This window comes from Streptopelia decaocto, assembly GCF_964273445.1.
Source record: "Streptopelia decaocto genome assembly, chromosome: 3".
NCBI lineage: Eukaryota > Metazoa > Chordata > Aves > Columbiformes > Columbidae > Streptopelia > Streptopelia decaocto.
The window spans coordinates 43,283,657-43,304,937 of record NC_138656.1 but is presented as its reverse complement, the minus strand read 5'-3'; the positions used below and the strand labels follow the sequence as shown (position 1 = coordinate 43,304,937).

General features: G+C 39.9%; 1 protein-coding gene across 1 annotated transcript in view; it reads right to left on the bottom strand.

The window, feature by feature from the left end:
- Positions 1-21,281, bottom strand: part of PCNX2 (pecanex 2) — a gene marked incomplete at its 5' end in the record, with an annotated part of 152,799 nt that overhangs the window by 111,291 nt on the left and 20,227 nt on the right. The window contains 5 exons of the mRNA XM_082048020.1: positions 368-510; positions 6,270-6,405; positions 17,188-17,281; positions 18,634-18,779; positions 18,947-19,094. Coding sequence (XP_081904146.1) covers positions 368-510; positions 6,270-6,405; positions 17,188-17,281; positions 18,634-18,779; positions 18,947-19,094 — 667 coding nt within the window. The remainder of the gene's footprint in view (positions 1-367; positions 511-6,269; positions 6,406-17,187; positions 17,282-18,633; positions 18,780-18,946; positions 19,095-21,281) is intronic.

Genomic DNA, 21,281 nt, shown 5'->3' with positions numbered 1-21,281 from the left:
AAAGATTTGAGTACCTGGTTTACAATAACCCGGGATCCTTCCACTTTTGTATTTTGGCATTAAAAAACCAGTTTTCTCATCAGAAAGCTCAGAACCATTGGATCCAACAGCTGAAAGTCAAACTAAAGAATTCTACAGGGATGGTGCTCACATGGATCAAAGTCTCTGCTTGAAGACAACTGGAAGCAAGAACCACTTAAACCAACTGTTAAAAATATTTTCTTCGACTTAAAGCAAACAAGCATCTATCTACTCAAATATAAGACACTAATGCTCACTTTTTCCTTCTCTAGGGGTCTGCATTGCTTTATGAACATGGAGCTATAATGTAATGCTACGTAAGAGTTGCATTAAAAAAAAAGCTTACCTGTCCAACAGTGCCAATAAGGCAAGACGATCGTACCAGACTTTAATCCATTTGCCAGGGAATATAATAAATCTGTAAAACTGCCTGTTCAGTTTCCGCTGTGCTGAAGAACATGAAGAATCCTCAGGGTCCTGGCTGGGTTGCTTTAAATACAAACAAACCAGAAATACACAAAACACTCTTTCACACTGACATATGGCTGCCAGCAAAACAGGTGTTTAAAAGGCCAAATTTACATGAAGTTTCAACTATTTTTTTTTTCTAAAAGGGATGGTAGGAGCATATTTATTTTCTTCACTTGAAATTAGAAACAAAAATATCACACCAGCTTAATTATTGCAGATGGACAGAACCTCTATCAATTTTGGAGCTCAGTGATAATATGCCTTAAACATAAATACTAAGAATTCACTTTAAAAATAAGTATTTTTTAGTCCTGATCTACTGTTTGTCTAAAGTTTCGTTTTGAAGATTTTTTCCTATGAAACAGGTTAATTTCAGCACAACACAAATCCACACATAATAGGGTAAATCCTTGCTTTTAGCAAAAAAATATCAAGCAGGCTTTAAGGCCTAGAGGCGTGACTTACCAACTCTGCTTCCAGAACACAGCTTTGTTTATTTTTCCTGAGGTGCTTCTAATACCACCTCAGATGTGCATCCTCAAGAACACAAAGAGAATTAAAAAAAAAAAAAAAAAAATTGCAAAATAGCACAAACAGCATAGCCATCAATAGTTTAAGAGTCTCTGATCTTACCATCACAATCATAAATCCATCCTTTTAAATATTGCTTCCGTCAGACTCTGAGGCCTTCTCATCTTGCCTGTGTTTGAACTACAGCACCCCAGATCTCCCCCAGCTCTGCACCTGCAACCCTTCACCAGCACTTGTGGGGAAAGAGGCCTATCAATAGACCATCAGCCAGGTCCACAAGGTCCAGGATTTCTACTCAGCGTAAATCTTACTGGTTTTCAACCACCTCCTAGTCCCTGCCATTGTCAATTAATCAACATTAGATAATAAATATATGTAGTATGGAAGTCTAGGCAATGTTTAGATTAGAATTATTTCTGTTAAATTAACTTTCCTAGTCAGACAAGAGGATTTCTGTGTGAAATAATTTATCACCTTATTGAACTGATAACTGCTAGAAAACCCCAGATTTTTAAACAACCTGTCCATCTGCACAAAGGAATCGTCAATTTTTTTCTCTCAGATTATTGGAATAATTTCTAATCCTCACTTTTACACATAATTTACATGTGACAATGTATTTTTGCATGTCAGCTGGGAATCAACTAATTGATATCCTCAGTCTGCTGGCAAATGTGAAGTATGGGATGACTCTCATGACTGGAGTGCTGCTATGTGTGGCTACAAGCTCTTCAGAAAAGATAGGCAGGGTAGGAGAGGTAGAGGGGTGGCTTTGTATGTTAGAGAGTCACTTGACTCTGTTAAACTTGAGGTCAGCAGTGACAAGGTTGAGTGCCTGTGGACCAGAATCAGAGGGAAGTCCAACAAGGCTGACATCCTCGTGGGTGTCTGTTATAGACCACCCAACCAGGATGATGAAGGAGATGAATTATTCTACAAGCAGCTGGCAGATGTCTCAAAATCGACGGCCCTTGTTCTTGTGGGTGACTTTAACCTGCCGGATATCTGCTGGGAGCTCAATACTGCACAGAAGAGGCAGTCTAGGAAGTTCCTAGAGTGTATAGAGGACAATTTCCTTCATCAGCTGGTAAATGAGCCTACCAGAGGCAAGACCCCGCTAGACCTACTGTTTACAAACAGAGAAGGGCTGGTGGGAGATGTAGTGGTTGGAGGCCGCCTGGGGCATAGTGACCATGAAATAATAGAATTCTCAATACTCAGAGATGCAAGGAAAACCATTAACAAAACCTCTACGCTGGACTTCCGGAGGGCAGATTTTTGCCTATTCAGAAGTCTAGTTCAGAGCATACCCTGGGAAACAATGCTTAAAAACAAGGGGGCCCAGGAGGGTTGGACATGCTTCAAGCAGGAGGTTTTGAGTGCGCAGGAACAGGCTATACCAGTGTGCCGAAAGGCTAGCCGGCGGGGAAGACAACCGGCTTGGCTAAACAGGGAGATTCTGAATGAAATCAGAAATAAAAAGAGACTTTACCGACTGTGGAAAAAAGGGCTGGCTACTTATGAAGAATTTATGGAAATAGCTAGATCATGCAGAAAAAAAATCAGGGAAACAGAAGTGCAATTTGAAGTTAATTTGGCCAATTCTGTCAGGGATAATAAAAAGTCCTTCTTCAAATATGTTAACAACAAAAGGAGGGGCAAGGAAAATCTCCATTCTCTGTTGGACTCTGAGGGAAATATAGTTAACAAAGATGAGGAGAAAGCTGAGGTACTTAATACCTACTTTGCCTCAGTTTTTACCAGTAAGACAGGTGGCCCTCAGGACAACTCATGTCTGGAGGTGGTCGACAGAGATAGGAACCCAAATAGGCCCCTTGTATTCCAGGAGGAAACAGTTGGTGATTTACTGAGCCATCTGGATCCTCACAAGTCAATGGGACCAGATGGGATCCATCCTAGGGTGATGAGGGAGCTAGCAGAAGAACTTGCCAAGCCTCTCTCCATCATCTTCCAACAGTCCTGGCTCACTGGGGAGGTCCCATATGATTGGAAATTGGCCAATGTTACCCCAGTCCACAAAAAGGGCTGCAAAGCTGACCCTGGCAACTACAGGCCTGACCTCAGTGCCTGGCAGGGTTATGGAGCAGATCATCCTGAATGGAATCACACAGCACCTTCAGGATGGACAAGGGATCAGACCCAGCCAGCATGGGTTTAGGAGAGGCAGGTCCTGTCTGACCAACCTGATCTCCTTTTATGATCAGGTAACTCACCTGGTGGATGAGGGGAAAGCTGTGGATGTGGTCTATCTGGACTTCAGCAAGGCCTTTGACACTGTCTCCCATAATATACTCCTGCAAAAGCTGGTAGCCCATGGCTTGGACAAGTGTACTCTACGCTGGGTTAAGAACTGGCTGGAGGGCTGGGCCCAGAGCGTGCCGGTGAATGGGGCTGCATCTAGCTGGCGGCCAGTCACTAGTGGTGTTCCCCAGGGGTCGGTGTTGGGTCCAGTCCTATTTAACATCTTTATTGACGATTTAGATAAGGGAATTGAGACCATCATCAGCAAATTTGCTGATGACACCAAGTTGGGAGGGAGTGTCGGCCTGCTGGAAGGCAGGAGGGCTCTGCAGAGGGATCTGGACAGACTGGAAAAATGGGCTGATTCCAATGGGATGAAGTTCAATAAGGCCAAGTGCCGGGTGCTGCACTTTGGTCACAACAACCCCCTGCAGCGCTACAGGCTGGGCGCAGAGTGGCTGGAGAGCAGTCAGACAGAAAGGGACCTGGGGGTACTAATTGACAGGAAGCTCAACATGAGCCATCAGTGTGCCCGGGTGGCCAAGAAGGCCAATGGTATCCTGTCCTGTATCAAAAATAGCGTGGTCAGCAGGACAAGGGAAGTGATCCTTCCCCTGTACTCTGCATTGGTGAGGCCACACCTGGAGTATTGTGTTCAGTTCTGGGCCCCTCAGTTCAGGAAAGACATTGAAGTGCTGGAGCGAGTCCAGAGAAGAGCAACAAGACTGGTGAAGGGACTTGAGCATAAGACCTATGGGGAGAGGCTGAGGGAGCTGGGGTTGTTTAGTCTAGAGAAGAGGAGGCTTAGAGGTGACCTCATCACTCTCTATAACTACCTGAAGGGAAGTTACAGCCAGGTGGGGATTGGTCTCTTCTCCCAGGCAGTTAGCAATAGGACAAGGGGGCATGGGCTTAAACTCTGCCAGGGGAAATTTAGGCTGGATATTAGAAAGAAATTCTTTACAGAGAGAGTGGTCAGGCATTGGAATGGCCTGCCCAGGGAGGTGGTGGACTCGCCGTCCCTGGAGGTTTTTAAACTGAGATTGGACATGGCACTTAGTGCCATGATCTAATAAACGGACTAGAGTTGGACCAAGGGTTGGACTCGATGATCTCTGAGGTCTTTTCCAAGCCAGTTGATTCTGTGATTCTGTGATAACAGGCTAGTTTAAGCTTCAGGGAAAGAAATTTGAGTTTATGCATTTTATCTCATGCCTCCAACTGACTAAAAGTGCACAGCTATGCATTAACTGACTCGTATTTCTGAGCATTCAGACATGCAAAGGGTGCCAGGCTGTTCTTTCATTATTAACAACTCCAAGTAATTTAAAAGCCGTGAGACTGATTGCAATCCTTTCGCCATGCTGATTTTAAAATCTAAAAGTACTTTAGGTGCTCCAAATGTTAATATTTCTATTGCCACTTTAAAACATCACTTAATTATGGAATTGAGGCATTTTTAAAGAAAAAATACATTTTAAAATATTACAGTTGCCAATACTGGCACAGTTTTGTTTCTCATGGGTCCTGTTTCCCAACAGAAAGTAACATGAAGCTCAGTCACCTGCAATCATTAACTCCACTCCTCTGATCTAGATTGCTCACTAAACTAAATACAAAAAAAATCAAAATGGTGGCAGAGTCCTTTAAAAACACCTGAGGATCTAATTGTTTGGTCCTGAGAACAGCTTAACGCGTACTTAACTGCGTGCATAAGTGAACATTTTGGCTCCTGAGGAACTGCAAGGTTTGGATGAAGTCCATTATATGGAGCTTGCCGTACTTGGGCTGGAGTCAGATTTCGGAGCTGCATTTGGGAAATTCTCTGACTAGCCCTGAGCTAGTCACTAAGTCTAATTGTGTCTCCTATCAAAAAAAAGGTTTATAAAAATTCACTTCATAAATTTATATGGTGTCAGAGACAGCCTGAAACCATTGAAAATCAATGACAAAACTTTTCCTGACTTACATAGCCTCAGAATTTCACATTTTATTAAAAAAAAAAAAAAAAAATATCAGAAACCAGGAAGTTCTGAAATTACTGCCTGGCCTTCTTACAAACTTGATATGTGATATTAAGCAATATGCCTTACTTCATAATGATGCAGTTTTCTCGGAAGAGAAAAAAAAAAGTAAGGTGTGATATTTTTTTCTCTAATTTACAGGCAGTTTATAAGATTACAAATAATTGGAAAATATCTGAGACATTAGAGGGAAGTCTCTGTCACAATCTGAAATACATAATTCAGGACAAATTCATTATTTTTAATTTAAAATAGTTCCTATATACAAACTGTTTCTATCTTGAAGTTCCTGTGCAAAATCTAAGATGAAAGATAATTAACCAGCATTTTAAGGTTATTCATAAATATCAAACTAGAACTTGCCATGGGAGAAAAAGAGAAAGTTAAAGTTACTATAAAAGGAATTGTAAAAACAGATTACAGCCTTAAGCTATTGGTCAGAGACCCCAAACACTGTAAAGTTCAAGTATGTCCACATATTACCATACAAATTGAACTCTGAGGGCCTTTTTCTTTTACCAGCTGCATTGAGAAAATGGCTTTGACATTCCACAACAGACATCCAGAACTCTCGTTGCCCAATTCAGAAAAGTTAAACCAGACATGAGGTTTTAGCGTACTAATGAATCTGGAGTAAACAGTTCACACTATTAAAATCCTGTGGTGTATCTAAAATCCTAACAGCCGTGTCCTCTTTCTTTCAAATGAAATAACACCAAAGACAGAAGATTGACTTTTTAGTTGATGGAGTCTTTAAGTACTCCCCTAGGATACTATTGGTGTCAGCAGAAAGCAGCTGAATCGCATCCATCAACATAAAACACATCTTTTCCCACGTGAGCAATACCAAGCAAAGTAGTATAGAAAAAAAATCAACAAAACTGTCTCAGGAAGGAGCCTGCAGCATTTGTTTATAAAGCAGTTTATCAAAATGCTAGAAACTGAGATATTACAATGTACCCGTGGGCTTTCTGAAAGGGTCCTTCGTGCCACCATCAGTAGGAGCTGCTGCTGAAGTGCACTCGCTGCTTGATCGCCAGAAGATGGTTCTTGGCTCTCTGAAGTGGTAGTACTAGAGGAGCTGAACTGTATTTCACTGTGCACAGAGGGAAGAAAGGAAACAGACTGGTTTAAGAAGCAGTACTTTCCTAGTATTTCTAAACATTACAGGTAGAAGCCTGTAATTACATTGCTGGTTGGCCCACAGGACATGGAGCCTTCCATCTCCATACCTGAAATCTAGCCTAGGCCCACAAAGCAGCTAACACTCAAATTTTGATACACATGGTCTACTGCATGCACCATGGAGAAACAGATACCTCTGTATCATAATTTTTTCTTATCCTGAGATGAACACCTACAAGCAATCACACTTCAGAAGTGCATTTTTCCATCCACTGACAAAAATTCAGGTCAAGAGGTGCATATCTACAGAGCAAAACTGCAGGGTAGCTACTGCAGAGATCCTGGATTAGCTTTCAAGCAAGCTCACTTAGGTAACAAGCTAGTCTGGCCTCACCTGCACTGAATTTGGTGAGAACTAATTTATCCAACTGAGAATTCAGCCTACAAGAACTTCCTTCTGCCTTCGCAAAATGACAACAATAAATGAGCTAATTCACACAAGGCTAGCTCAGATATCCCCTGTGCTGAGCGTAAACTCACCCTGGGAGGGACCTGAGCAAGATGCTACGTTTTGTTTCTTTCCATGTTTACTGCTTTATGTTGTAGATGCAGCACTTCAACATCAACTCAAGGAAATCTTCTGCACTTACAGCAGCAATACCTGTTGGTGTGCTACCATGACATGACGCAACATGACTGACTGAGTCTCAGCAAGAAACATATTGAAATAATTGTTTCTTGGGGGAAAGATCTAGATCAAATACTTCTTGCTTATTCTCTTCCAAAGGAGGTTTATATATCAGGTGCCCTGCTCTGAGCTCATTAACCCCCTGCCTTTGGATGCCTGCCTTGGGCTTTTATTACTTTCATATCTGCATGTGATAAAAGCACCTCAGTGCTCACGCAAGTAGTCAATACCTCTTCTTCTTGTTTTCCACAAAGGAAAGACAAGGAGAAGGAAACTAAAGCGATCTGCCTATAGTCAGCCAGGAAGTCTGTGGTAGGGCAGAGAATAAACACTCTCATCTCGCACACCCTACACTTGCTCCCAAGCCACGTTATTAATTTTAGTGAACTCAAGCTTCCTTGCCCTTGGGCACCAATTCCCAAAGCCTGTCACATAACCCTTGTCCCAGCCTTGTGGCTGTCCTGCACATAACTAGCTGTTAACTTTGGCTGCAGTGTCTGGTGGTATAAGAAGGTTCAATGTCTGGAATACTTAGAAGTGGGGCTGAAGAGCCACACCAAAAGCTTGAAATGCACATATCCTCTCCTTCTCCTCTCCAGGACTTGCCAGCTCTGCCTGGCCCAACAGGAACACCAGTAGCCCCAGGATGTCACCAGAGGAACCATGCTGTCTCTGGTCTGTGAGCCAGGTAGTTCTGTTTTTTTCAAGGCCTTGATTGCTATCAGGCTTGCATCCCAGATCTGATATTCACCATCTACCACCCCAGCAGACCTATCAGCTGAGTACAAATCAAAGGCTTAACGGGTTCCACCTGCATTCCTCCTGCTACAGGCAGAAGAATAATCTGCTCCACAGTGTCAGGACAGCTGTCATGTTCAACAGTACTAGAAGATGAGGACTTGGTCCAACACAACAGCCACGAGGTAGCCCTCCATAAGAACACATCTCCTTTATGGGTCTTGTTTAGCACCTTGTCAGCAGTCAATAACAAAAAAGTACAGAAGGGATGGGAACAGATCCAAGATCCTGGATCTCATTTAGTAGATTTAGGCAGGCAGAAAGGGGAGGAAGGTTCCTCCAGATAAGGACTACAGAGGACAGCCATGCCTTTTGCATGTTCTGATGTGCCCTACTCAAGGGCAACCTTGTCCCGCCTGAAGGAAGGTAATGGGTTTTTTTGTTTGCTTCCTCGGGACGGGCTGTCCTGTTCCTTGTCATTGTGGGTGCAACACTGGGACTCCCTGTTCACAGCAGGAAAAAGACAAGTGTAGCCCAGGGTGTACAGGAACACTGCCCTGAGAATTCGTGCCCAAAAAAGCAACCAAACAAAACAGCTGAGGAACAGAACAGTGGCTGCTCATACCTTCTTAAATGAAGAATTAATCTCCAATAACTGTTTGCATCTTTAGCTGCCTTTCTACAAAAGCCAAGTACAATCAGGAGTATTTCTAGATTGGACCATGTTTTTCACCCCATGTTTACCAAGAATGGAAATGGCAGAAGGATAATAGGCCAAGATACTCCCCTCGTACCTTGCTCCATCAGTTCCCAGAAATCAAAATTCTTTTACTCATAAGACTTCTTCCGAGAATAAACTTAAGAGATCAAATAATCTCCCACTAGACTTGAAGATAACTGAAAAGCCAAGAGAGCCCATAGTCTGTTTTCTGTTTACAAAAAAAATCACAGCTCCACCTATGAGCAACTGGGAGAAGAGTCCACAGGCAGCTGGGACACTGACTGTGGGAAAAAACTGGAAGTTTCATAGGCCTGAAAAGGCAATTAGGGCAGAGAAGTTGGGAAGGCAGAGCTAGTAAAGCAACAATTCCAAAATCAGAAGCCATCATCTAGCCTTCACCTGTCTCCTGTGCCTTTTATTCATCAACCTCATCTCTTTATCTTCTTACTCTGTCCTCATCTCCCATTCCCCTCAGCTCCTGTAGTTTTTTTTCCTCTTTCTCCCCATTTTCCACACAACCTCCTTTTGATATTCACATGCCACCCCCCTGACACTGAATTGCTTGCACAGCTACTTAGAAGCTGTATGTTTCATCTGATGACATTGTTATCACACTGACAGCAAATACGAGTAAGATATGCAATGGTGGTGTTCATGTTTTTATAAGCCTGTAAACTATATTCTATAAATGTATTACCATATATAAATAGGAGCAAACACTGTCTAATCATAAAATCATTATAACAGTTGATCACAGTATAACATGGAATCTTGCTAAATAGAAAATCTGTTCATTTTCAGAACCAAATTAATGTTATCAAGGTCTACAACAGTAAACTGCATCACTAATGTAAGCAAAGGTATAATTGAACTAAATTTTGAATAATAGATTATTAACTGCGAATGTATTTGATAAACATTCAATCTATGCAGACCAAATGCAAAAGATACATAGCACCCTCTACCGGTAACTGGTTATAAAGTCAGGAATTTTTTTTTTTTTTCTCATAATTCAGTTTTGTAAGAACACTGAGTAAACAGAAGCTAGTTGAGCAATCATACAACAGTGACAATGTTTTAGTATAACCACACAGCACCAGAAAAGTCTTCCTTCTCCCTCTTGGATGAGTCTGTGACAGCTGCCTTACACCTCTGACAACCTGGCCCAAGCCTTTCAAATATAATGCAGCCTAAGTCATCCCCTTTCTAAGGTTTTTCTAGCCTTGCATCCAAACACCTCTCAAGGTAAGCTCATTATACAGGCATGCCACAAATAATTCCCCATTAATAAAGCTGTTCTGCAGGTCCTGGCTAAATTTCTTTTCAACCTGCATATAAGAGGAAAGGACAAGGAATCTTGTAACCAATATCACAACAGTCAGAATAACAAAGCACCTTTCTCTTGGCACTCACACGCTTAAAACCAGAAAGATCCTACTACACTCCTTCATGCAGCTGTCTGAGTCACTACAAAGCTTAACAGCATGTAACAAATGTCCACAGCAATAATAAATAGTATAGCTGAAAGCTATTTGTAATACTCACTAAAACACCACTCTAAAGTGAAAGCAGCCTTGGCTGTGACATTAGAAGAAGAGCCAGAGTGAAGCTCAGAGTTGGGAATCTCCCCTTCTGCACATCCAACCAGCAGTCACATCTGAGATATTGGTCCAAGGTGCACTCAAAGCACTTGCTCAACTGAGACCTGAGTGATGCGGTTGTCCAAGAGCCAGCTGGTGCTAACAACACAGCAGGAGCTCCAGAGGCCCTTACATTTGTGTCCTTTCAAAGTGATCAGTTTGTGGTGTCAATGCAGGTGTCTGAACCAACATTGAACATATTGGATCAACAGCAGCCCACAGCTCGCCATTGGTGCCTCCATTACTCAGTGCTGTTGCTGATGTCTTCCTAACTACCACCACCTCAGCAGCTTTGCTCCTTCTCATCCAAAATGGCCTCCCTGCCATTTCATGTCCCAATCACTTTTACTCCTTGTCACACACACAGGCCTCTTGCTACATTTCTACTCATTGCTCATCAGGTCTCCTCTACAAAGCTGCCAGCATCAATCTGACCACGGTATCACACAATTCAGTACTGAGATTGAACCCGCTAGTTGTGGATATTGCCTTTTTAAGTAGCAGATGATTTACAGCTCCCAACTGTACTACTAAATAATAAGACTTAAAAAGCTAAAAAGGAACTTAATGTATATAAGAAAACAAATATGCAAAAGTGAGAGCAGTATTAAAATTGGATAATGATGTGGCAAACCCAATCATAGCAAACACGGAAAAAACATGAAAAAGAGGAGGTAATCTTGATTTTTTTTTTTAAATAAGAAATTAATAGAAACAAAAAGAATGCAATTAATTCAGAATGCATATTTTAACTTTCCTTAGTGGTTACCACTGAGGGGAGCTCAAGATAACAACAAAATCTCTTTTAAATCTTGCTCACATATTGCTACACATGCAACAAGATTTGGGGAAGATTTCTGGCATTTGTTTTAACTAGAAGTAATAACACCCTAACAATAAGATAGAATATCCAGGTTTACAGAATGAGAAGGTTGGATGTACTGATTTACTGACATAATAGACATAAAATTATATAAGATCACTCTGAAAGTTTTGCAATGGACTACAAAATGAGCAGTTATACCTATTAAGTTCATTAGGTCAGACACAACTTGTGGACAGAAAAGCCTTGCAGAAGATGTTACCAGTAGGTGTTGCAGACAGTATGAGGTCAAGAATTCAGGCATGCCTTCTTAAGTGTTTTAAGAATGGGATCCACTCACTACATCTTTAATTCCTTGTATTCAGATTTTTTTTTTTTAATTTTGATAACAAGCCTGTAAATGCATAATCTGTAAACCTGTGACATTTCAGTGTAAAGGTAAATGTACTAACAACTTTAAAAACAAACAGCATGTACTAGCTAATAAACTAGAGGATGCATTTTAAGAAGATGAAGCTTTACTGGAATTAATACATTAACAGCACCATTAACAGCACAGTTCCATTATCTGCAGAGTCTTTTAGAACATCCCTTTTAACTCTCCTTAGGAAAGGGTGGGGGGAGGGAAGAGAAGCCAGTCCCACAAGCTGAAGGACTCCCAAAGCTCCTAATCCTGAGCAGGATTTTGCTGCCATCATGTGGCACCACAGCTCCCTCTAATCTCGGAGTCTTGTTCTGTTGGAAACGCTCCCCTGCTCCGTGTTCACAAAAAGGCTAGAAAACCCTACAAATACTGGAAAGGATTTTAACTGGCCAAGCCAACACAAAGTTTTCCTCCTGTCTTTAGCAAACCAACCAGAAAATGCTACTGAGTTTTGTGAAAAGTATTTTTCAGAAAAATCAATGGCTTTATTGGAATTCAAACATTACCATGTTCAGCATGCACATGGACACACTATGCTCATTTATGTGTTCAAGCAGCACTTCGCTCTGGAAGGCCAGCTCATTCGAAATCACTGCATCTGAAACGGAACTACATCATATTTGTCACATCCATTTCAAACTGGACTCAGCCGCACAACCTGCCAAGCAGCTGTACAAAATCTTTAAGAGTCAGCAGCATACTACTAGAGCAGTGCATGATCTTCGTTATTTGGGTCATGTTGCTGAGAAATATAAAGATGTTTTATTGACACAGTATTTTGTCATTCTAAAATGGCATTTTGAAATGCTAAAACGAAAATAAATTTTTTTAAAAAAAATCTACTTACAAGTCTGCTTTATCCTATGAGGAATAAACCTCAAAGGCTCATGGAATTTTCAGTCACTGAATGTGCTGAAGTACTAATGAATTTATAAAGACATACAGTACTGCTAAGGCATTCAGATAGATACTTTCATAAAGTATAATGCACTCAAGCAGCTTATTCAGGGATGTGAATGTAAATCAAATAAGTTAACTCATTGGTTTGAAGTTCTCTCTTTTGCCTAGGGCCAGAAACACCAACACTTCCCAGCTGTACTGGCAGGTAACTTAAATTATTTTCTTAGTACTTGTTAGCTACTAGTTTGCAGCAGCTACTTCTTTTTAACCTATTGGGCCTGCTGTTGCCCCCAAAATAATATGATAAAACCAAAAATCTTTAAGCAGATTTTTTTTTTCTTAATGGGAATTCTATAGGTGTACTGTGAAATATTTTAGACTCAAACTATAATATAGCTTCTTAGAAGCCTGGTTTTAGTGACACAGCCTCATGTAAAAAAGTGAGTTTAGAGGACCAATCGCTCAGAAAGAACATGCGAAGCGCAATATGAATGTGTGAATGGTACTAGTATAGATGAATCACATGTAATAATAAACCATATATAAATACAATTATATACATATATAAAATTATATTGATAGCTATATACATAAGTTTAAAAATATACATTACCAAGAAAGCAGAAGAAGGCTCAAATTAGAATAATTCTTTTTTTTAAAGGTATACAGCAAGTGTATATATACACAATCAGTTTCAAGTGAAAGCCCAAATGTCATTTAGGGAGGAAGGAGAATCTACAGCTAAGAAAGAAAGATTTAATTTTTTTCCCTCTCAGGGCTGGGCAATCATTCTTTCTGCTCCAACTCTCAAATATTTCAGCTGCATGCCATACATCCATTTCTGTGGCCTATCTTACATATTTATTTTCAACTCTGGCTTCTGTTACACATTTGCAGCACAGCAGCCTTCTGATGCAATTTATCGCTACTGCTGATTGTTACCAGACACATGAAGTGATAAACTGTAAGAATAGGTCCAGCACTTAAACCCATATATGCATCACTGTTGGTAAAAACTTGGACTGTTCTGAAGAGACACCACCTCTATCCCTTTAAAACCAATTCATATGTATCATGCTACCACCTTGCACGGAACTGGGAGTTTCAATATAGTTTTCTTCTCAGAAGTTTAACATAGGAGAGAGAAATGGGCTCAGGAATACAAGCAGTATTCTTATAAACAGCATTCTCTAAACCTCGGAAAATTTCTTGAAAGAAAAATAAATGGTCAAATGCTTCCACAGCTTGTGTGAGCGTAACTCCCATTGGCTTTAGAAGATCTAATACTTGATTTGAAAGACAGAATTGGCCTAGCCTCAAAAAATAGCCCTTAGCTTTTTTTCGACTTAAGAAAAAAACTTTTACACACACACACACAAAATTTAAAAACAACAAAAAACCCACCAGAAAAAAAAAAAAAAAAACAAAAAAAAAACACAAACCCACACACACAAAAAAACCCAAACAAACAAAAAAAACACCACACCACAACAGTTTTCCTTGGAGCTACATGCATCTTAGTTTTCCGGCTAACAGAAAGAACATTCCTGGGTTGGTATGGCCATATCCATATGAGAATTTTGTGTGTGGATCACCTCCTGTAATTTTTGAAGTGTAGTTAACCATAGCACATACATGTTTGCACACATCAAAGAAAGCTCTGTGCTTCAAATGGAAACGAATGCAAGGATTCAAAAAAAAAGAATGCTCAAACATCCATAAGTACTGTTGAGCATCTAGAATGATCCTACACTGGAATGCTCTTCAGGGATGTTTAATGATCTAACCTCAGGTCTGAATGCTTGTGAACATGTCAGAGATGGACTTCAATATATGCCTGAGCAAAACAGCACAGAAAAAATGCAAACTATTTTTTGGAAATAAACCAAGCCCTTCTTGAAACTAAATGAATTCACATTAGCTGGCAAAATGCTATGCTGAAATAAAAATCATGGTGATAGATCATGAGTAAAACTTCTGGAGGAAAACATCCGAGTTTCACAGGGCCATCATGCTATCATGCCTGTGAACTGCTTCAGTCATGAATGTTCTGGATAGTTCGTTCTCAATTGGAATTATTTGCAAAATTATTTGAAGCAGCAAAACAGAAAGAACAAATAATCTGAATGTATAAACATGGGAGCATTTCAAGGATAATCATGTGAATATAGCTATTTATTTAACAACTTCATATCTAACAGTATTATATACTGATATTCAATGTTGTCTTCAATGTTTCTCCAAGCACTATTCTTTTTCATTACTAACACCACAATTTCATACACGGTAAAATTTTCATTTTTGCCTGGGGCAAAACTACATAGAAACTATGAAAATAGTAAAGTCTGTTATATTAGTGCCCTCAAGTTTATGTAAACTTACTTTTTTCTGGTTTTAGCAACATTATAAAATTACCACCTCACTTATTCATGATCAAAAATAGTGATCAAACATTCAACTTTTGTAGGCTATGCATTCAGACAGTATATTATTTCAGTATTTGATACACGGGAAAAGAAACTACAATAGTTTACATCATTGAACAGAGTTTTGCATAGATGTATTTCAAACACATTGATGAAAGCTACATTACTGACAGGTATCAAATACTGACACATTCTTCTTCAGTATGTATCTACACACACACAGAGGTTTCTTGACCTTCTAAACAAGAACCCCAATATGCAATGAAAGCACATTTAGCCAAGTGGTTAAAAATGTTTGAAAATATATTATTTGGTACAGCAAGCATGCAGAGAATATATGACTGCTGTTAAATTATTGGCATCGATATATATCTTATGTCCATATTAGCCTCTCTACTGGGGATGGATCATGCAAATCATGCAAAAATCATTAATTTTATTATTACTGTAATTGCTGTAATTTTAGGGGTTTACGCTTTCACTATTATTTATGAGACACTTTACATTTAAAGCCTAGATAACATGATAGCTCACATCTATCTTTTTGACTGCTTATCAAAACTGATTCAGTTTTCATTCAGGGTATTTAAACTCCTAGGAAATGTCTGCTTTCTGTCACAGAGTGGTAAACAGAAAAGTTGTGTCAGAGTGACACCTACTTATTTTTAAGACACTCATTAACTCCAACTTGGTTCTCCTAACCCCAGAAAACAGCTATATATCTCCAATGATGCTTTAACTTGTACATTCTTTCATATCATATACACGGATGCATTAATGTTAACAGTTGTGGGTTTTGCTTTGTAGCACCAATCTAAATGGGAAGAATTTTAACTTGAAATTGTAACTGTTATATATAGGTAAGATGTAAACCTAGTGGTCATTTGGCAAGTCAAACTAACCATGCAAAAAGGCATTTCAAGCTTACACCAGGCACCCGTTTTACACAAATGTGAACTTTCTCATCTATATTCCCAGACACCAAGCTCACACTCAAGACACACAGCACACAAACATTAAGGATTCACTGAAAGAGAGAAAAAGGCTGGTAAAGAACTTAATGTAATGGGGCAGAAGAATGGTTTTCAGGATGAGAAAGCTGTTTCTCCATTTTCTCACTCTGAAACAGATTCAAATGGTCTTTCTGTAACTAGTTTCTAATGTAATCCATGAGCTGAGAATGCAGTTTACACTTTGTCTTGTCAAAGCTTATCACAGCGCTTTATGGCTAGAGGTGAAGTTGGCAAGGTAATGGGCACATCAAGTTTAGAGGCAATTAGCGCAGCAGGGAGCCCATCCCACAGGGACCGCTGGCAAGAGGTGTTACTGGCAAGACAGCAGACAGAAGTGGGGTCAAGGTAATTACATGGACAGTAACTGGGGAATTAATTAGCTACCTGCCAATGTTTAAATATCTTATGAAACTCCATAACAAGAATCACCTGCCAAAGTGAGGGTTAAGATGGAAAAGGAATTATCATTTTTGGTGATCAACACAACATAAAGACCTCCACAAATTTAACTTGAATAACTCAAGTTTTTAAATATTTTAAAAGCTAGACTGCTGGACAAGTAAAAGACAATTTGGTGAGAGACAAGTAAGGAGACAATCTGGAACAATTCTAATTTTTAGTAGCCTTTGGCAGAATCAAGAGAGAATTTTAAAAAATTATTAGTAAGAGACTGTTTATGCTACATTTAAGCTCTGAAAATTTCCAGGACAAAAAACGCATGTACAGGTAATATCTTTTTTTAGGTCAATGACTATCGCTGAAAATACAAACAATAACACTAAAAAAATATATAAAAATAATATTAATTTAAAAATAACCTGGTGGAATATATATCATGGGATTTAGGTGGATTACTCCAAAAAGATCTTTGAAAAAAGAAAATTGTTCAGACACCTTTTTAGAGGGGCGAGCTATCATTAGAGATTTCACGCAGGGTGAAATGCTCCGTTGCTAGAATCCACAGGAAACCACATCACTGGCTGATCCTGACACAGCAACACCATCTACCATGGACCCAACAGGCAATGGAAGTAAGCAGCACATACAGGTTGAAAGAATAGCTGGCAACAGTCCCACTTTGTTTTATTTACAATCTCATTTATATCACCACACTTGACTTCGGCTGTTCCCAGAAAGCAATGAAAGCACACTGGCTAGTTCTCGTTTTCTTTTTCACTTTTTTCCTTATCAATATTCTTATAAAGCAATCACTCTTTTAGCACAGAAAAAAAACCACATGCTTTGAGGTCTCTAGAACAGGCTAACAGATTTTTTTTCTTCCCATGCTCCTCTTTGCATGCATCTTTTGCAGCTACAATCAGTTTCATAGCTTCTAGCAACGACAACTTTTAACATTTTTAAAAATAAGGGCTTACTTACTGAGCATTTGAAATACAATCACAATTTGATAGCTGATGTCGAAAATTTCCTTCCTTCTGACAGCCAGCCTTTAAGTAACAGGATCTAATTTCCCCTTTAGAAAATACAGAGAAAAAAAAAATCAGTTTGGTGATATGATCATATGTTTTACACTCAAAATTCATAAAAAATACATTCTAGGCCAGGGACATTTATAAATATATTTTTCAGTTTGTGCACTAGGCTTACTTTAATCTTCAGAAAGCAAGTTAACATTTGAACAAATGAACACCTAAGACAGATCAAAACACAGAAGTTACAGTAAAAATTTGACCCCTTTTTCCAGCACAGAGCACAAAACTCCATGAGAGCAAAAAAGGGAATTTAAATCAAAACAAAATCCAAAGGAACAAACATGCTAGAGGCTTATGTGCTACACAGATATTTAAAGGTATGTAAAGCAAATGCAAAGCCCATCTCTCAATATAAGTTCACTGTAAAATGTGAAATCATCAATTTTTTTCTTTCAGTTGACAAAGGTGAGGTCAGGAGGTAAAAAGCAAGGAGAACTTCTGCTGAAAGCATAGTCACTGCTGCTCTCCCCTCTTTCCATTTTCAAGCATCAAGTGACAGGTTGCTGCGCACTGACCCAAGGGTCGTGCCATCTGCCTGACTGGCAGCTCTTATCTCAGCCCTGCGGCACAGCAGGGGCTGCAAGCAGGGCCAGAAGGAATTGGCAGAAAACCAAAACACCTCTGCTCTGGCATCATGAACCCAAGGAACCCAGCTACCATAAGCACTCATTCTGCACTGGTTTTGAAGGCAGGTTTAAGGGAAACATGGCTTTTGGGATGGCTGCTGTTCAGAGTTGTGGGCCGATACCTCACAGGGCGCTACATGAGGTTCAAACAAACCACCGCCGAGTATGTAACAGCTTCAGCCTCTAGCAACAGCTGCAGAGCAGCAGCATGCAAAGCACAGGCATGGGGCAAGAGTAAGTCACCCATTAATTCTCTTGGAAAGGGTACCAGACCACAACTTCAAACAAGAGCAACCGCCACGTTGTCTGACAGAGTTCAGTCTGAGCCAGCCGAAGAACAAAACAGTAAAAAAGGAGGAACATTTTGCCCAACCAGGCCAGTGCAAAACTCCTCACCAGGCAGAAAGTGTCAGGGGTTCTTCTGCAAAGACAGAAGTAGTCTTCTGGCCTAGTCAGCATTTTTTGAGGGTGATGTTTGGAAGATAAACTTCACGCACTGTGTAAGCCTCAGGTCTGTGATGGTCGCTACTGCATTTTGAAAACTCTGCTTATTGCTGATCTGACTTGAAATTACTAAGCCCTTTTCTTCCATGCACACAGAAAAACATGCAGTTGGTAACAGACAAGAGAAATATCCTTCCAGAGCATCTCAAGTTTGTTTAGATATTTCCTCACACATTGTAATTATTCCAGCTACATAAACTCACCATTTTCATCTATGAACACGTGCATCGCATCCACGGATAGCTCATCTTGCACAGACGCCTCAGGTCCACTTATTACTTGCAAGACAGAACTGTCTTGCTGAGAAGTTACCCGGTAGATTATCTGCCTTTGCCTGTTGCCCTGGTAACTTGACACAAAAATGTTTCAAAACTACTATGAGGAACTTTTTCTTGTTCTCAATAAAACAAAAAGAAAGAGAGGTTAATTAAAAGTTTATGTCATTTCTAGTCAGTGAAACAAAACAGCTTACATCATATCTTTGAAGTAGAAAATTGTAAAGTAAACTGGCCTTACAGTGCTGCAAATTTGGCAGACTCCGGTGGCACTGGACTAGTACTAGCACGATCTTGGCTTTGCACATCTGATCTTTCCTGTTTAGGAAGTTGCTCACAGTGTTTTTCTGTTCCCACCGTTTCTTCTTTTCTCTCCGTTGTCTGGCTATCTGGAAAACAGGGCAGTGAAGTGGAGCCACTCTCCACAGATGACTGTCAAGAGTTTCATTCATTAACTACTGAACAAGAGCATCTAAAAGAGAAAAACCAAAACACTACAGCAATTACTAGTTTTATGGAAAACATTAAAGTGACTCAAAACATTACAATGACAGAAATCTGGACAAGGAGGTACTCTGACTGGAAGACGTTGCATGAATGGGTTGTTTCAAGAACAGGCTGCATGAAGCAAAGGACAAATGAGAGAGAATTTCTGCTTTGCTTCTTCTATTGTTTCAGAGGGAAGCAATTTGTCCCTAACCTAGAATGGTAAGAAGCTGCTTCCCTGGGGGCCTTAATTTGTTCTCAAGCTGTGTTCGCAGGCAGCAGAAAAGCAGCAGCACTGGCCCATTCTGCTTTCAGAAAAGGGAAAGCAGCACCTTCAAAGGAAATAGTGCTCTTAGATGGGAAAGCAGGTAGCTGCCTAATCCCTCTTCCCCACCAGCCACACACCTGATGCAGGACAAAGGACAAACTGACTAAATAATTTCACAGTAGCTTTTCCTATGCTTGGAAAATACAGAAATACATATATTTAAATATACATTATAGACTTGTCCAATTTCTACTACTTTGAATACCAATTTGAATACCAATTATATTTATATTACCTTTCTATAAGTGTATATCATTTACTTATACATGTACAATTTTCAAGTTATAACCTCTTTTAGTTATTAACATTCATGTCAAATAGCGAAGTATTTTGCAACTGTGCTTCGGCTGTAAACTAAAGAAAAAAAAAAGTATCTGTTAGGATTTAAAGCACAACTAAGTCAGTGATTTCATCACCACCATGTGCAGTCACTGAATTAAACACTTTAAATGAAATTAATCAATAATATACATAGGTTTTGTTGTGCTTGTTGGAGATACTGCAGTGAGTCCTGTATCTTCTTGCACCAAGCAAGGTGTACTGAAATGTACGTAGCCAGACTTCTTGCAATACCCACTATTGTAACACCTGAGAAATCTAATCATCCAGAAAAAAAAAAAAACACAGAAATTCCCCCCACAAAAAATTCCATTCTACATTACCTGCCAATACAATTTCTATCCTAATAGTAAGAGTCACCAGAAAAGAAATAGTGGCGTCATAGTTAAGACAGTCTAAGGATAAAACAGATTCAAGGCACGTAGAGAGATGTAACTTCTTTTATTAGGCCAACTCACAAAACTGAAAAAAACAGACAAGCATTTGGACATGCAGACCTTTCAGATCATCTGTCCTGTTTTCTTCCAACCATATCAGCTGATCTAATAACATCGCTTCTACAAACCTACCTACCTTCAGAAGTTAAGACATTTCTACACCAGTCTCAATTCACAGGACACACCCCTCTAATACCCTAAAGCCTCAGACACTCACACTAACCACTTTTCATTGCAGACATGCTACACTTACTTTTGGACGGGGGAATCCAGAAGTGTAAGAACCACTTTAATTGTATCATCCCACCAGCAAGTCTCAGCCCTTAGTGTGAAGTACAACAAGCAGCACCAAGCCTGAAGAATCTCACCAGGACACCCGACATTCACCAGCTGGGGTACCAGAAGCGAGAGGGAATGGCCAGTAGAGATAGACACCATGTCATCTCTTGCTTGGAACACCAGTGTTCCTTCAGCTTCCAGAATGAGAGGAAAAAAAAAGGATCTCACTACAACACTGACAACGTTCTAAGCCACCTGCTCTCTCTCTGTAGCACTCAACAACCAAGGATCCTCCTGACTTCTTGTGCAATAAATACAATGAGCCTAAGTTTGATTTAGGGAAATCTTTTGCATCTGTTTGTGCACAGAGACAATATTCAATAGGTCTTCCAGACATTCTTTCTTCTATTTAGTGAAAAAAAAAAATAGGGGGGGTGTCAGGGGTGGGATAGGGGGGGCAGGCAGCGAGGAGAGCAGACAACACTTATTTCACTTATTTCCTTTCCTAAAGATGTAAACACTATTTTAAGCAGAAACTGAGCCTTATTTAACTGTGGCATTACTGAAGCATCCCCTTAATGTAACCGTACCTGAGGGAGGTGACACAGCCATAGACACCTAATCGAAATCACCTTCCTAAAGGCTTGCACCATTCAAGCTGTAAGAATAATTGATAGAGACCAGGATTTGTGGTTTTAATAAGCTAA